At 40.2% G+C, this 18,227-nt stretch overlaps 1 protein-coding gene across 3 annotated transcripts in view; it reads right to left on the bottom strand.

Annotated features, from left to right (window-relative positions):
* Positions 1-28: 28 nt before the first annotated feature.
* USP15 (ubiquitin specific peptidase 15) overlaps positions 29-18,227 on the bottom strand; it is a 77,356-nt gene continuing 59,157 nt past the window's right edge. For all 3 annotated transcript variants that reach the window (XM_018561599.1, XM_018561597.1, XM_018561598.1), the window contains 5 exons: positions 13,093-13,208; positions 11,935-12,084; positions 7,219-7,322; positions 5,191-5,279; positions 29-1,031 (listed from right to left, as the gene is read on the bottom strand). In XM_018561599.1, the coding sequence (XP_018417101.1) occupies positions 846-1,031; positions 5,191-5,279; positions 7,219-7,322; positions 11,935-12,084; positions 13,093-13,208 (645 nt within the window). In that variant the 3' untranslated portion in view covers positions 29-845. The remainder of the gene's footprint in view (positions 1,032-5,190; positions 5,280-7,218; positions 7,323-11,934; positions 12,085-13,092; positions 13,209-18,227) is intronic.

Genomic DNA, 18,227 nt, shown 5'->3' on the forward strand with positions numbered 1-18,227 from the left:
TAGATATATATATATAAATAATAATTTCATTTACAGTGTAACTAGGGAGTTCAAAGCTCCCAGATAAAATATTTTGAAGGGGAGAACTTTTACAGCAAAATGTTAAACGTTTGACTTACAGAAGATCATAAGAATGCACTAATTTTCAGCAAACAGAACAGGAATCCAACGAGTGACAAGGGAAATATACATTCAATCAAAACTTATTTTTGACACAACATTATGAAGAATCAAACTCATGACACAGCATTAAGTAAACCAAGAGATTTCAAAAATTGAAAACGGTATATTAAAAGGCTAAAACACCTTTGTTATCTCCCTCAGTAAAGCTATTCAGATGTTAAGTGGTTTGCATTGATTACGGAGTGGTTCAAGCATACGTTTTGTTACATGTTGCTGATCATTTTGAGTTTGGAAAAAACGACCAACGATCACACATTATCTATTACTGTTTTACCCTCGGGAGCTCGGCAGGTTCGTTAAAATCTTATATCCTGTCTCTCAGCTATCAAAAAAAGAAAGATACAGGCACCTGAACCGCTGAGGATTTAAGATATACAAGTTAGTAAGGAAACAAAAACGAGCAGAAAATTTAATCTTGTAGACATTAATCTTGCAAATAAAAGTCTAAACTGAATAGACTCATCAGTCACGGTTTTCACTGCATTGCCCTTTTAAGGAACACTATATAATAAATAGAACAGATAGACAAAACAGTTTACATTCTGCCAGCTGAAATTCCCCCTTTTTTAGAACAGAAAAATAAAAACTAATAACATTTTTGGCAGATATCAGGTTCATCAGTGGTGATTTATATTCCTATGTATGTGAGCACAGTCCTATTTTTAATTGGTATGCATACAGTTTTCATTCTCTATGTCATTTTCATTGTCATTAGACTCTTCATCACTCTCCACTGGAATCCCAGTGGCAGCTGAAGCCTCTTGCTTAACTTCTCTGTCCAGAGGGAAGAATCCAGTCCCGCTGATGGTGTCCTGCCGCTGATAGAACAGTACATATGCTGCCTTTGACTATGGAAAAAAAAGAAATGTAGAGCATTTGTACATAAAGGAGAACCCTTGGACAAACCATATCAATCTGAAAGGTTGCTGAAATACAGTATATAAAACTGTACTACTAATATAGACAACCTTTTTTTGAATGATATAATTTTTCTGTGTGTAACGCAAAACATGACTATGGTACAGAATGATTGCCTGAAATAACAAACTACAATTAAAATGTAAAAACATCTGAGCAACAAACATTATGGTTGTTTAGTTCACCCCTGTGATTACAATGCAAAGCAGAGTGACAGCTTAACACAATGAAGGGGCATATTTAAAAAGCAGTAAATGTGACTCACACTAAACATTTACTGGTGGTGAATCAATCACCGTCAATTAAAACACATACACCTGGAAGAGTCACCTGCCGTAAATGTTAGTTTTGCTGCTTTATAAATATGCCCGAGAGTCCTTTCTCATGTGGAACTCACCAAATGCAAAGTTGAAAAGTCCAAATGTATCAAATAGCCATAAAAGATAGAAGAAGCCTCTCTCAGGAAGACCTTCATACTATGTTAAATCTCGGTTAACGGCTTAAAGACCAGGCCATTTTGCAGTATTCAGCGCTGCTGTACTTTGACTGACATTTATTCCGTCATGCAACGCTGTACTGAAATGACTATTTTTTGGGGACAGATAGATCTTTCTTTTGGTGGTTTTCAATCACCACTGGGGTTTTTGTTACATTTATTATTACCAAAATGTTTTGGTAAAATATAAAAAAGACGGGGTCACGTCGGGTAAATGGACACCAAACATGTCAAGCCTTAAAATTGTGTGCCCCCGAAATCGCAAAAAACTACCATACCGAAAATAGACCATAGGCGACGGTTTAAAAGCTTTTACCGCTCATCAGTTTAGTGTTATCAGTGATTGATGGCCCTAGAATTATTGCTCTCACTCTGGCGTTCGTGGTGATATGTAACATGTGCGGCGTAATGGGCGCTTACATTTTTTAAAAACTTTTTATTTTCACTTAACGTTATTGTTATCACATAGGGGGATGAGAAGCCCCCCTATGTGATAGCAAAGAGTATGTGACAGCTCCTCTTTACGGAGACATCAGGGGGTCTTTTAGGGACCCCTAAAGAAGCTGATGAAGCAGAGATCTGCTATATCAGCTTCTGAAGCCACAGAGGGACACAAGAATGCGGAAGTGATGTAATATACATCACTTCCTGCATTCCGACAACAGAGAGGAGATCAGAGTGAGATTGTGTACTAACCGCTTGTACGTAAACAGGCATCGCTGCCTGTTTACAAATGTTGACAGGTTCCTGCTCGCGCGGCGCGCGTAGGTGGGGCTAACAGGCCGCCTTTGGACGGCCTGTCACATTAAAGAAGCTCCCCGACGGCTGTTTAATTACAACGGCTGGCTGGGAAACGGTTAAATATGTTTGCAGTTCTAAACTCTAGGTGCTGCTTCTTGTTCTGTTTGCAGCACCATCATTAGCTTGATATATATAATTGTGTATAAGTCCATTGTATTTCTTAACAAGCACCATTACGGCATCTTTAATTACCTGTTATAACACTTCCAGAGCCCTGAAACCCAGGTAGCTCTAACATGCCAAGATGTATCACTCAGCCTTGCCCATCCCAAGTCCTGTGTCTTACTACTGAGGGTGGGTTCAGTAGCCATTAGTGTAGTGCAGGGATTTATGGCCAGGTGCTGACTACCTGAGATGCCTACTCTAATTAATGGGTTAATCAAAATGATAATTGTCTACTTAATGCATTTTGATGACAGAAGGATGTGGTGTCCAACCACAAAATGCTTGTGGTTTTTCCAGTTACCATTGTCTAAACAGACAGGTTTCTACCCTCCAAGTGTCTATGCTTATTCAATGGAAGGAAGTTTGCACACAACTCCAGCACTATACTTAACTCAAGCAAAACAAAAAAATTCCAGTACAACATATCAACTGTACATACATATTATTGCATGATCCAGTTAAAACTAAGACGGATTGGGCAATCATCATTATAAAATGGACCTAAACTTCGCATTAACCTTTAGCCATTTCTACCTTTCCATCTGCTGGAACACTTACTCAAGAGCTTGGGATTTCTTACAGGTACTGGTTCAACACAGATTCAGCGACTATGCTGGAGTAAGGATCTGTAAGCAGGCAAAGGCACTGATTGACCGCTCAGGCAAGGGCAAATAATCAGTACTTCTGCAAGCAAAGAGATTTAACCCTTTGACATGGCTGTGCCCCAGAAAAGGTGACTGCCTGATACCCAAGATAGACCTAAGCAGCTACAAAAATTGGATTTCTGTACACACAGTAAAATTCCTTTTCTTGGAGGTAAATGAGAGACACAAGATTCAGAGAAATTGGGTTATGGGAGAGGGGGCAATCTGTGTCCCACAGTGAAATAAAAGAAAAGGATTTTACGGCGAGTACAAAAATCTAATTTTCTTACTTGTTTATTGAGGGACACGGGATTCAGAAATATTCAGGATGTCAAAAAGGAGTCCAGTTGAGAGGCGCACAAAACAAAATGCCAACAGGCCAACTATAAACAACAGAAAAAACAGGGGACTGCATGCAGCTCAAAGAGTTGTCCAAGTAACCTTATGCCCGAAGCTGACATCAGAGGCGGCCTTAATATCAAACCGATACCAGAGACAGAGACAATCTGGTCTTCAGTAACAAGTGAATTTGTTTAGCCAGAGACTGAATTAATTTGTCACAGGATGACAGAATGATGTGTTGTGGGGGTCTGGAGTGGAATTGGGCAAACAGAACTGTCTCAGAGTCCACCATCAGCCACATGACTTTCATGCAAAAGCAAAGAGTTGGCCAACTCCTGGACTGGAGAGCACAAGTCTGGGAGTGGAGTTTGAAGTTTTCCTTCAGTTGTGTCTTCAAAAGAGGAGTTGGGTCCCATGCAGACATCTGAAGGTTCAGGATCCAACCGAACATTTTCAAGGTCTAAACCATCTGCTTCACATTGTTAAACAGGGACTCTGCTGACTGTTCCCTCAACATGAGGCCTTCTAGATATCTCACAATGGGTTGTGGCCTGTAAGAGTAACAAGGGAAGCACAGGGGGCTAGAATCTTGGTGAACACATGTGTGCAGTGGACAGGCTGAATGGCAGGGCAACAAACTGAAAGTGTGGGTGATGTGCTGGAAAAAAAGCAACAAGCAAGTACACGTTTGATGTCTACAGAGCCCAGAATGTCTCTCTGACAGAAGGAAGCTATGACAGACTTGGTGGATTCCATGCAAAATGTTTGGGACCGAATGAAGACATTTAGGGTCTTGAGAACCAAGGTGGAGCGGATGCCAGCGGATCCCAGTTTTTGGTCCGAGAACTGTGAAAAGGTTGGAATAAAATCCTATTCTAGAAGACCTGCAGGGGCTGCATGGAAGTCTGCAAATTAGTGTGGTGACACAGGAAGGTTGAACAGGGGAGGAGGATGGAAGTGAAACTCTAGTATCCCCTAGAATCCACATTCTGTACTCAGGCATCCACGATGCTGTCTATTCAAGTTTCTGTAAAGGCTAACAGTAATCCCCCACTATGGAAAGTAAGGATGTTCCTTGCCTTTACATGCTCAAGAGGACTTGTCTGCAGCCTATGGGGGTTTAGAGGCCTAGGGTTTGCAGATGAACTGGGCTACTGGCTTGGGTGTGGCTTTAGAGGTTAAAGCCTTGAAGTAACAAAAGGAACACTTTTTGGTCTCAGGAAGGGGGAGTCTTCCAAGCTTGAGGCTTAGGTTTTTTCTGTTGGGGTAGGTGAGTAGAGACTTTGTCCCTCGAAGAACATGCACAGCTAAGGATTCTTACATGCCTATTCTGCAGCCCAGCATTTCAACCAAAAAGTCCCCACATGTTTACTGATAAGAGACTGTTATAGGGGAGGTTGGAGGGCTGTGCTTTTGGGTGCTGTCCCTCATAGCTTGGGTTCCACTACTCTTCGTGTGGAAGCCACAGATCCTGAGCTGTTGACATAGCTTCCCCCACCAATAGCCCAGAGGCCATCAGGAAGCTGCTGGAAAACAGTCAGAGCGACCTGCGGGGCCTCTCCATGGAGTGCAAATAATAAACTGAGTCACTATGAAGAAAGAAGGAAATAAAAATCACCAGATGAATACACATATACTCACCACTATCTGGTCTTCCGATGCAGTTGAAACACTGCTGTCATCAAAATAATACCATTTTCCATCATCTTTATTTTTTGCAAAAGCTGTGTCTAAGAAAAGAAAAAGAAAAAAGTTTTTTTAAAAATGATTCTGCTCAAGAAAACTCAGTTCTAAAATACTGAAGAGTTGGAATTGAAATACAAAAAAGAATGAGAAAGGCGTGTCTGATCATTATTATCACCCAATAAATGTGAAATCTACAAGACAGTTAGTAGCCATCTTATGCCTAATGGGTGGTCATAGACAGCATGATTACTACAAGCAATGCTTATAAATTGAGCAGTGCACGTGAGAACTGTGCTTTCTGTGTACTTCCCATGGAAGAAAGGTGATCCATTTGAGAACAAAAAGATATCATGCTGCCTGTTGTTTTAAGTAAGATATCTGCATACCCATGGTACCCATTGACATTAAAAGACAGTCTCTTAAAATGTATGTAAAGTCAAAACTTTTTTTTTTTTTTAACTTTTAGATGGAGAGGTTTCTCTTTACAACCTGCAACAGACAGTGAGAGGATTTCCCATTTTAGAGAAGTGTCATAGAAAGAGGTATCCCCATTGCAGGATTTCCTGTTACCTCTTGCTCTGATGACAACTCAAAAGTTTTTCCCCTCACTTTCTGTTTTAGTGACAATGGTGACCAGGACAAATAGGAGGTGCAAAGCTCCCCAGTGGGGACAGCAATAAAAATTGACAAAGTGTATAACCGTTCTCTGCTCTGTTAAAACATGAATGCCCTAATATACACTTTAATTCAACTCTTATCAGTCGGAGGAAAAATCGTAAAGTTTACAGAACGAAAACACTGCAGAGTTTACATTTAAGACCACTACAGAAAAGACAACCAATGAATACATTAATAATTCATTAGTTCCAACCTGCAGTACAGCATTAATTTTTTTAAATTCGCCCCTCCTCCTCTTCCATACATCTGACCTCTATCCTGTCTATATGTGTGACCTGTATATTAACCCATCAGTTCCCTTATCCCGCACATTAACCCCCTCATCTTTCTCCCACTGAAAAAGACTTGCACATTAAACCCCTTTACCACCTCCTCCTCCCTCTGTGCATGATCTGTAATGATGCACCGTTTCTAGTCCCTGCTCAAAATTTTAACCACCTCTATACCAGCATGTTTCCTAATATGCAAAAAAAATTGGCAAACAATAAGATCACCCTGAGGTGTCGTTTCAGGGGTGTTTGTACTGTGTTGGCATGTTGCATTTGATATGTTTTATAACAGAAACGAAGGGAAACCCAAAAAAATTGTGTTTTTTTTCCATTAAATAGTAAAAAATAAAAACCCAGTGGTTATTAAATAAATACCACCAAAAGAAAGCTCTATCGGTTTCAAAATATGCAAAATTATTTGGGTACAGTGTTTCATGATCGAGTAATTGTCAGTTAAACTACCACTGAAAACTAAAAAACGTGATCCGTGGCACATTGGAGAGCTTTTTTTCACTCCTGCTCCTGTAGACATAACAGGAAGTGTGAGGAAATCTCTCCAAAGCGAGGGTAATTCCCTCTTCGAAAATAGTCACCAAAAGTGTCCGCAATTGGAAATGTTTTCCTTTATTTCTGTGTGAACAGTTTGGATTTTTCCCGATGACGGAGGTCAACAGGAAAAAAAGAAAAGAGTGAATCTTTCCAGCAGTGCACAGAAAGCAATAGAGCCCTGAAAAGGGTTCTATTCCATTGCCACTCTAACGTTCTACTATCTATCTACTTTTACTAACAGATCTCCATTTTCTCAAATAACCCCAGGGTATTGGTGACTGTGATAGTGAATATGTTAGATTACAATATGTTTCCCTTTCCTTTGTATTGTTGTTTTCATTAAGAAAAATACTTAAGAGTAATTACATCAATCATTTACAGCTCTGTGTTTTGGTGTGCTGCAGGTATGGTTCTTAGAAACAAAATACTGCACATGCAAAATGCAGAAGTGTGAATGTAGCCTTAAAAACAAAGATCTGCAACTTACAGTGTCCACCTCCCATTCCTCCATAATGGTTTGAAACAGCAATTAAATTATAACGACAGGGTCCTGCATTTGGATTGATGAGGAATTTAGACATGTCCAAATCACTGTTGAGAAAAAACAAATACATAATAAATGTGAAAATGTTAAATAATTGCAACCACGGAAGGTACAGTAAACAGAGAGAGAGACCTATGTTTCTGATCCCTCTCTGTTTAGCAGCACAGTAGGACATACACTCCTGTAGCTGTCCATTTTCCCCTGCCCATACAATCTGATAATTCCCTGAATTCCACTCTAAGGTAAGGTTTCCATGTTTTGCATTTTCTGGGAGACTAGATGAAGCCTGACTGGTCATTATGCGCAATAAGCCCATTTAAAAAAAATAAGAAACAACTCCAAAAGTATTGATACTAATGTTTTCTATGTGAATATTTTGATATGCACGGGGATGAAAACCTGGAAATCCTCCATGCCTTCAACCATCATGACAGTGGGCCCCAATCTACGGAGGTAAATGTAATATAAACACTATACCATTATTCATTTAAAGGTCATTCCAACCAAGAATAACATTTGAGGTATTTCTAGACACTAGAGGGTTAAAAAGTGTTATTATTGCTTTGATACTCTGTTGGCAAAATCTATAAACTTTACTTTTCAGGTATGCATACCTTACAAGGGTACCACTCTTCCTGATAATTTTTTTATCCATTGTATATTATGGGTAATGCACAGGAGAAGTAAACACATACATACAGTTGCCAATAGGCATGCACCGATACCATTTATTTGGTATCGAGTACTGATATTTTTTTGCTATACTCGCCGATACTTGAAGTCCCATTAAGGAAGCCAGTCAGTGAGTAATGACTTGCCGCCCAGCTTCCTGATTAGCCCAGGATGCTGTCTCCATGCTCCCTCGCCACCAGCTTTCTGAATAGTCGGAAGCTGGCCAATCAGTAACCTGGCGGCGAGTCATTACACGCCGCCCGGCTTCCTGATTGGCCGAGAAGCTGGCTCCATGCTCTCTCATCGCCAAGTGCTGAGGGAGCATGGAGTCAGCTTCCTGGCCAATCAGGAAGCTGGGTGTGTAATGACTCTCTGCCCAGCTTCCTGATACTGGAAGTTGAGGTATTGGAATAAGTAATGGGAGCATTTGGGCAAGTACGATTACTCACCCAAATACTTGCTATCAGCACCGATACCGGTATCGGTGCATCCATAGTTGCCAACATCCAAAATTTGAAGGTGGCAACAGAGTAAAAATTGTGACAAGTGATGTCAGTGAAAAGAGATAAGAGGACAGCGGGTGATTCAACCCAAAACATTCCACATTTTAGTTAAGTTGTCCATATACAATGCATTTGTTCTCATTCAGACCCATGAGCTGAGCAAGAAAAAAAATAAATTTAGATTTTTCTCTGCTGGGCTAATGTACTCTGATGTTGACAGGCGTGACACTTAATCCACAAAATAACATTGAAAGATCAACTTTTCTCTAAAGGCGGGGTGCCGATAGGTTCACATAATGCTTGACTCGTCCTGCTGACTTGGCCGAAATTCAAGCAGAATTTGGCCAGCTTAAGTCTGACTGCAGTCATGTGAAAAAGTAAGTGCACCCCATGAAAATCATTTGACCTGTTCAACATACTTAAACAGGCAAACATTAGATATGGTTTCAAATAGTGCCTACAGAGAAAGGTGATATACTTGAACGTGACCCATAAAATAGACATGGGGTATTCATGTTTATGATCTAAATTAACAAAAATGCAGATCTGTTATATGGAAAAAAAAAAAGTAGTATGCAGGTGGAATCGGTCTTTTATAAACCTCAGACATCTAGGGTCTGGTGTTCTCTTTGCTATTGACACATGCGGTGTCATTATGCCAAGATCATGCCAAGATCAAAATGAAAGCTCTCTAATGACCTGGCGGAGTTAAATCCGGGGCAGGGTAGGGGTTAGGTGGGGCAACTGGTGGCGAGTAACTTTTAAGGCCTGGCTAGTAGCTCAGGACATGAAATTTTTAGCCCTGTGGCAAGGGATTTAAAAAGTTTGCCAAATGATTTGAAATCACAATCATTCCACTGTAAGGCTGGCTATACACCTGTCAACTCCTTTCCTTCAAATCGCGGGCTGAATGAAAGAAATTGACGCCATCAAGACAAAAGGTGCGTCGATCGAGGAATCGCCGCTATTTGCATTGTATTTTGACAGGTGCAGCCGGCATCCGTCAGAATATCCGATCAGAGCGGGCAGCTCATTGGCTGCCGCCTCTGATCGCTGATTTTGCAGCCAGCTCCTTCGATCAGCTGATCGAGGAATGCCGGTTGAAAGGGAGCCGACAGCCCCACACACAGTGAGAAGTTCGGCCGGTACATTAACCCCTTCATGACTGAGCTTGTTTTTAGTTTCTGTTCGTAAATGACTGACACACTTTTGACATTTTTGCTGTGTGATTCTTCCACGTCAGTAATATACTTTCTTACAAAGTGCACCCACACATATTATATATTGTTTTTTAGAGGACAGATAGGGCTACATATTTATATCACATATGTGCGTCTAACGCCTCACTTAGGACAAATAAAATATAAAAAAAGAGGAAAAAACCGTTTAAAAAAAACACTTTTTTCCCAGTTTTGATTTGTAGTATTTTTTTTACAAAACCAGCACAGCTAAAAAAATGCAATAAATACATTCATTTATTTGTCCCTTATTTTATTTTATTTTTTACACATTTTTTTATTTTTTTTACACTTTTCACAATTTTTTTTTTTTTTTACACTTTTCACTTTTTTTTTTAACTTAAAAATGTTATTTTATTTATTTAATTATATCAAGCAGATTTTGTGAATTAATCTCACTGTTACTGCATGATAAATTAATAAATTTTTGGTTATTATCAGGCTGCTTCAAACTTCAGAACAGCCGATAATAAGTTAGTGACACTGATCCTGCAGCAGTTCAGGATTCAGCTGTTACTAAATGTTTTCTGATTGTTGCAACAACGATCAGCAAACAAACATTCTTCTTCCAGGAATAGATACATTGTAGGAATAGACACATTTTGTATCTATTCATGAAAGAAAAAAAAAAAGCCAGTATAGCTTGAGAGAGATATCTCTCGATCTATACGAGCTGTCAGAATGCCGGCAAAAGCCGGCATCTGTGTCCGCTTTGCTTTGACTCTCAGACACCCGATATTAAGGTATCGGGTGTCTGAAAAAGGTTAACCCTTTCATTAATGAATGCCTCTGTAGTAAGGGCATACATTAATGAATGTTAAAAGCTGATTCTCAGCGATTAACAGCCCTCTAAAGCAGCAAATAACTCGTCACGTACAGTGTACGTGACAAGTCATTTGGTCCCTTTGTGGCTAGACGTACAGTGTACGTCTCCCGTCACGAAGGGGTTAAAAACCGGTGGAAATCTGGCCGGGGCATGGGCACCTTAAGGATAATAATTTGTGCAGGACTGGCCATCCCAGCAAGTTCAACCCAAGAGCTGACTATTTGAAGCTAAAAGAAGTCTCCAAAAATCCCAAAATTTTATTACAGGCTGTTCAGGTAACTCTTGCAAACAGTTGGGGTCAACATACATGCAAATAAAGTCAGAAAGAGATTGCACAAATTAAACCTGCATGAGAGGTGTATTAAAGGAGAACTATGAGGTGAGTGATTTACACTCACCTCAGGTCAACATACATGCAAATAAAGTCAGAAAGAGATTGCACAAATTAAACCTGCATGAGAGGTGTATTAAAGGAGAACTATGAGGTGAGTGATTTACACTCACCTCATAGTTAGAGCCGACATGTGACATTGAAGCTGTCACAGGTTGGTTCTATAGATTGGGAAGTGAGTGAACACAACGTCGCTTGCTCACTTCCCGATCATTTCCCTTGAATGCTGTCGAGATCCACCCAGCTCGGTGGATCTCAACATTTTTGTTGGGATCCGTCCTGGCTGCGGTGCTCTCCGCACATAGTGAGCTATATACTGAGCTTTAGGTCACGGGAGGACGTTCGCATATGTCCTCCCGTGACCCTAAAGAGAACTATGTTATAAAAAGGTTACCCCATAGTTCCCTTTTATGAAAAAGCCTTTGCTGTTCAAAAAGAACATTAGAGAAATGTTACAGTTTGCCAATGAACATATAGGCACAGACCAGACCTCCTGGGTCAATGTGCTACAGACTGATCAATCATGATAAGAGTTGTTTGGTCACAGTAACAGTACACATGTTTGCCACAACCCAAAGACAGTATTTTAGGAGAAGAACCTCAAAAATAATGTAATGGTGGGGTTGCTTTGTTGAACAAACAATTAAAAAGGCAATTGTTTCTTGTCTTCTTATTCAAGTATTTCATCTTTATCTGTAGGCACTTGTGAATAAAGAGCTGATATATGCATGTTCAAATATGCTTAAACAGTAAACCATTTTCATGGGGTGTACTTAATTTTCACATGCCTGTATATCCATTGTACATTTATGCATTTTTGTTTTTCAAGACTACTGTTACATAAGATGATTTGGCTATAACCCTCCTACATATCAGTTACTAGAGTAACTGGATCATTAAATATTATTTGCCACATAAGTAACGTATCCCAGTAACTTACACAAACTCCGGATATACAATATAAAAAGATACGGTTTACAGTTAAAATGCTATTTTTGTACAGTGAAAAAACCTTTATCATTTGCATACCTTACAGGAAAATCAACAAGTGTATCCAACTTATCCCTCATATATCTGCTGTAAGAGAAACGCTTCAAATGCACCACTAAAACTGGAGGCAACGACCATAGATCTAATTTTTTGGTTGCTTGCTGATGTTCTTTACAGTGGGGACAATACCTGGAAAAAAAGGATCAAAATAACAATGCAAATCTACAAACATGGCTATGAGGTGAAATGTTTAGGTCTTCATTTTAAAACTGTAATAACTGACCTAGGGCATCATAGAGTTTAAACAAAAAGTTGGAAATATTGCATTTGTTCATTAGTGCTGTTCATGTTCTGACCATAGGATGATAAGGATTTCAGTGTACATGATCTTATACTTATATTCTCCTCTTTATACATGCACCAAGACTATTATTATGCAATTACCTTTCTCTCTCTTTCTAAAAGCACAGGCAGCTCAAACTGTCACATGTTTATGCTATTCAAAACATAAAAAAGACAAGTATAGTAACTGAAACCGGACATGCATAAATGCCTGACAGATGCAATTTCCAAGAATGCTTATGTGTGTATTTCAATAGGTGACTTCAAGCATTTACAATTGAATAATTTTACACAAAATGTAATTTCCCCCCAAAAATATGACATTTGCTCTTCACATTCTAAAATACGGATTTGTAAAAAAATACCTTGGGAACCTGTTGCTTACTTATAATATAGTACGATTTAGGTACTCACAGTAAAATCCTTTTCTTGGAGTTCATTGACGGACACAGGATTCAGAGACACTTGCACTAAACTGCTACCTACAGGAGGATTTGGACACTTGCCAACAAAAAAAAAACAAAAACAGTGACTGGCCTGGTATGTTCCTTCCTACTCCCAGAATGCCTGTTTTGTAACAAAGCAGTGCTGAGAGTAAGATCATAAACAGAGAGGGGTGGGACCTGTGTCCCTTGGTGAACTCCAAGAAAAGCTGCTGAAAGACCTACTTCAAAGGAAATGTATAACCTTATGTGATGTACCCATTTTGTTTTTATTTCTGCATGTCAAACATACAATTACACTGTAAAATGCCTTTTAACATTAATATTTTCATGAATGAAAATCAGACACCATTGATTTTCATTTTGCTTGACATTATTCTGACAATTTTATGAGAAAATGCTAAAAACCTACCATGGGTCTTCAGCACCTAATTTTTCTTTCGTTGTAAAAAGCTCAATGCAATCTTTTAATTTCATGAAATACTTTTTTTGAGGAGTAAAATCCACACTTTCATGTTTTTCAAAGTCCTAAAAAATGTACAAGAATAATGCTTAGGAGGGTTGGACACATTTCTAAATATATGCAATTTCAGGACAGTGTTATTAAATGGAAAAAGTCAGCTGGTGCTGTGACATGCAACTAAGGATGTTCCGCTTTGGGTTTCGGTACAGGCTTATTTTTGTCATCACATCTCTGTCAATAATCTTTTATGGTTGCATCCTCATTTGCACTGTGCAATTATTACCCTACTAATAATTCATTCTATGACTTTGTGGAATAACGTAAAGCAAACTGGGAGGCTACTTTCCCCTTACCCTCCGCTACTTACCTTAATTGGTAACACTTTCTTTCCACCAGGCTTGATGAATCCCAAAGCGTACTGTCACTGGACTGATTGCAAACTAACTATGCCAGCCAAGTTGGTGAGGGCGTAAACAGTTCCTCACTCAGCAAGATAAACATGGTTTCCCATTGGAAGATCGGAAAATATTTTGTTACCTTCAAATTAAAGCATTGCCTGGAAGTCCTGCAGCTTACATATCCAGATCTCCTGCAGAAAAACACAGTTCTAACACCTCTGTGCCTCAGATTCTCATGCTCCTGGTGTTATAGCCTTTTTCTACTTTATGAGGCGTCTGAATCCCCCCACCTCCCTATGTCACTAAATAGGAGTCAGAGTTAAGGAAGGGAAATTTCCAACTGATGTTGAATCAGGGCAGAGAAATGGGAGAATGGTTTCTGATTGAGATGAAAGGATGAATCTGCAATAAGCAACGGCTTATCCTCTCCAGATATAGTTTTTGCAGGACAAGGCTGCCAGCTCAGACACATGCCTTGCAGAGGTTATGGCAACAAGGAAAGTAATCTTGTGAGTGAAAGCAGAAAGGAGGAACCTGATGGGTTCAAAGAGGGGTCTTTACAGAGCTGAGAAAAACAGATTAAAGTTTTACCAGATCAACCAGAAAAACAGATTAACAGATCACACAGGTCACAGGTTTTTGACAAGAAGAGCCACACGAGCGACACTCTGTGCAAAAGTCATGACCAATGAACGGGAGGATGTCAGTCCTTGGAATAAGATCGCAAAGGATGAGATTATCCCCATGATGGTACTGAGGGCCCAATGCTAATCCAGGCCTTAATGCAGAAAGCTTAGAAGTATTTCCTAAGGTAAAGCCTTTTACATTGGCATCCATTGTCAACATCTTTCAAGAGAGCAGGAAGGATGGATTTTTCCTAACTCTAAATTCCGGAGCCACCAGACAAAAACAACCTTGTCTTCTTTGTCAGGCGAAATCATTTGTCTAGAGACTGAACTGATTTATTCCACAACAGAATGTTGTGCTGTGGAGTTCTGGAGTGAAACTGAGCACAATGGAACTGCCATGAAGGAGGCTATCACCAAAACCAGAATCGCAGTGGTGGACAGCTCCTGGACCTTGGACTTCAAAACTGGGAGTGGAGAGTCAAAAAGTTTCTCTTGAGGGAACAAAACTCTGGCTTGAGCTGTTTCTAGGATACGATCCAGATACGCACATGTGTTCGCTCAAGTGCTGATTTCTGAAAGTTTAAGATCCAAAGATCCAGTAGAACCTATTTAAGTCCTGTACTGTCTGCATATTGTTGACTAGAGTTTGAGCCGACTGTTTCCTCAAAAGGAGGTCATCCAGGTATCAAATGATAGCCTGAGAGTGTAGTAAGGCTAACATGGGTGCCAATACCTTGGTGAACACTCAGGGTGTGGATGACAGTCCAAGAGGAAGGGCCACCAATTGGAGGTGTAGAATTCCCACAGCAAAATGGAGGTAGCATTTATGCCCTGGAAGGTTGGGTACATGCAAGTATACATCCTTAATGTCCACAGAGGCCACAGATAGTCTCCCTGATAAAGGAAGGCTATGACAAACCTTGTGGATTACAAGCCAAAATGAAGACATTAAAAGTCTTTTAATCCAAGATGGGGTGGACGCCCCCCTCTTGGTTTTGGAACAGTGAAAGGGTTCAAGGAAAACCCCTGAAAACTGCTTACATTGGAACTATGGCATAAACACCTTGGTTCAAAAGATTGCCCTAAGGTCTAACAGAATGATATTGCAGCTATAGCAGGTTGCATGGCAGGTCCTGCAATTAAAACCACATGCTCAACAGGTAAGGTCAGTATTTTAATGAAGTGGTACTAAAGGCTAGGCATTTTTTATCTTAATGCATTCTCTGCATTAAGATAAAAAAAACAGCACCTTTCCTAGTTGCCCTGTTCCCCCCACACTTCGCTAGTCACCTCCGCCGGGTCTGTGAAGTCTTCTCTGGTTCCCAAACTTCCTGGTTGCGGGGGCTCCTTCTGCCATCAGCTAATCTGTTGGGAGGAAATGAGGGGCGCGGCTTGTCGCATGCTGTTTGTGTCTATGAATGCACAGCTAAATGCGGACACAGCCAGGAGAGGGCACATACGGATGTCTCCTCAGCAGCCGGCTAGCTGAAGGAGACACTGGCAAAGGGGGAGGGAAAGAGAGCGGTTTGGGGACAAACTGAAGCACAAGAAAGAGCAGCAGTTTAAAGAAGAACACCAGACTCAGGCAAGTGTAGACCTTCCCAGTATATAACAAAAAGAAAAAAAAACAGCAAAGGTTTAATATCACTTTAAGGTGGGAAATTGCCTGGATCCACTGTAGGAATGACCCACTTTTTAATTAAAGCCACTTCAAATGGATATTATTTTGTAAAACTTTTGGGAGGTGTAAATGGTTTATTAGGAGTATTACAATCTCCGTACATAACAGTTTTAAGGAAGAATTGAAATTGTTTATAGTCTAAGAAATTTTTATACGTTCCAGGCTAGTAACACCAGTAGTAAAAGTTACAAGCCGTCTGTAAGCTGGCATGCACTGTGCCAGTAAGAACTGAAAGAGTCTTTCATTTTGGAAGCTATGGCAGCAACCTGGAGTTCATCAGGAACAAAGTGATCCATCAAGAATTTGAGATTTCTTCAGATAGAGACACCCTTTAGTAGCACAGAGGCTACTACAGTTGCAGGTATACCAAATGATGATTCTGGAGAGAAAGGCTTTGAACAATGCTTACAGCCTCTGCATTCTGACTCAGCAATCAGGCCCATAAAATCTAGTACCTGTGGAGAACTCCTCCCTGGATAAAGCAGAGGATGTTGGCACAGCTGATGGAGCTAAGAAAGACTCAGAGGAGTGTGTTGACTTAAGCAAGAGACAAAGAGTTAAGTGATTGGTGTCAGGTCGCGTAGGAGGGACACTGCAGACAGCCCAGGAACTGTTAAGGGATCATGAGTTGGAGAGGCCCGATGCAGCGGGACCCCTCCACCTGTATTTTGGATCCGACATGTTATACTGTTAAGCAGGCACAACATACTTGAAAACACCAGGTGAGAACCATGGGTAATCACAACTTGGCTGCTCATAGCAGAAGAGATTTAAAGGCCAGAAAGGACAGGGCCACTGTAGGTGGCAGCAAGGACTAACCAGGGTGGAAAACTATGTATTTCATGCAAATAGGAGCAATGACAATGTCCACAGCTCGCTAACTCATTTTGGGGGAAACGGATGGAATGAGGGAACAGCTGTACTAATGAAGCAGTAGCTCCCCATGCTCTGTATACTCACTAAAGGTCCATAGAGACTGGGCATACTAGAGGCTCTGTGTCTACTCTGAAACTGAAAGTGCTCTGTGGTGAACTAACACAGTACACAAGGGTCTAGAGAACACCACAAGCAGAGCCCAGTGCCTGTAGTTCACATTCCAGGCTGCCTTTGCCCTGTCCATGGGCTTACTCTCAGAGTGGGTCTACAGATACAGGGTCACTTGAGAGGCTGTGCCAAGTCTTTGGAGAGCCCTCTGTGGCTAGCTAACATAATACACAGACGTCTTTAAAGGGTCATAAGCTGAGCCCTCTGCCCAAAGGCCATATTTCAGGGACCCCACTCAAAAGAAACCTCAATAAATTGCCCTAATAAAGCAGCAAGTGTAGAGGTGTATGAATACACCGCACGTATGTATAAGTCCCCAATCACACTGCACTAATAAACTCCACAATAAATATACATATAAAAGATCCAATGCATGGAAAGGTGTAAACAAACCACATATAAATATTATATTATTATTTTATATGTGGTTTGTTTACACCTTTCCATGCATTGGATCTTGTATATATGTATATAAGATAACCACATATAAAATAATATTATTATTTTATATGTGGTTTGTTTACACCTTTCCATGCAGCGGATCTTGTATATGTATATTTATTGTGGAGATTATTAGCGCAGTGTGATTGGGGACTTATGGTTATGACCTTTATAACTATTGCTGAGGATATGCCGATACTTGCATAAAGCGTCCAGCTTGGCACCAAGTAGAAGAAAGTTTTAAGTGAAAAAAAAATATTCTTGAATAAAACAAATCTTGAAAATAAATGACTAGTAACATGGGCAAACTTTTTTCAGAAGAAAAAAAAGATTTGCATCCTGCACACTAGCAAAAAAACTAAGGCACACTGGGAGTGGGATAGGTTATGCCTGGACCGCTGTTGAATTCCTCCTGTAGGATGAAAACAAAAAGGGGGAGGGAACAGTGTTCCAAGTGAGGATTACTGCAAAAGTGGTTACTAACTACACTGCAAAAGTATTAGTAACCACTTTTGCAGTAATCCTCACTTGGAACACTGAACCCTTTTTGTTCTAATTATTTTTTGGTTACATGACCTTGACCAGTTCCAACTACAAATAAAGGGATTGATTGAGTATATCTGAGCTCCAGGGAACATACATATTTATTTGTCCTCCTGTAGGATGCAGTATAACCCAATTTTCCCATAATAACTGAACCCTGTGTCCCTTATTTAGCAAGAAAAAAGATAAACAAATACGTGGTAGGCCTATGCAGCATGTTCCAAAGCCCCTGTTCCCAACAGAACATACCTTTCCTTCACTCCCCTGCCATTTAGCATTACTGGGCTGCTAAACGCAAAGAACATACCCATTAATTATAGGTATGTCTCAACACTGTAAGTAGAGAAA

The sequence above is a fragment of the Nanorana parkeri genome, unplaced genomic scaffold, assembly GCF_000935625.1.
Source record: "Nanorana parkeri isolate BGI_ZX_2015 unplaced genomic scaffold, ASM93562v1 scaffold532, whole genome shotgun sequence".
Lineage (NCBI taxonomy): Eukaryota > Metazoa > Chordata > Amphibia > Anura > Dicroglossidae > Nanorana > Nanorana parkeri.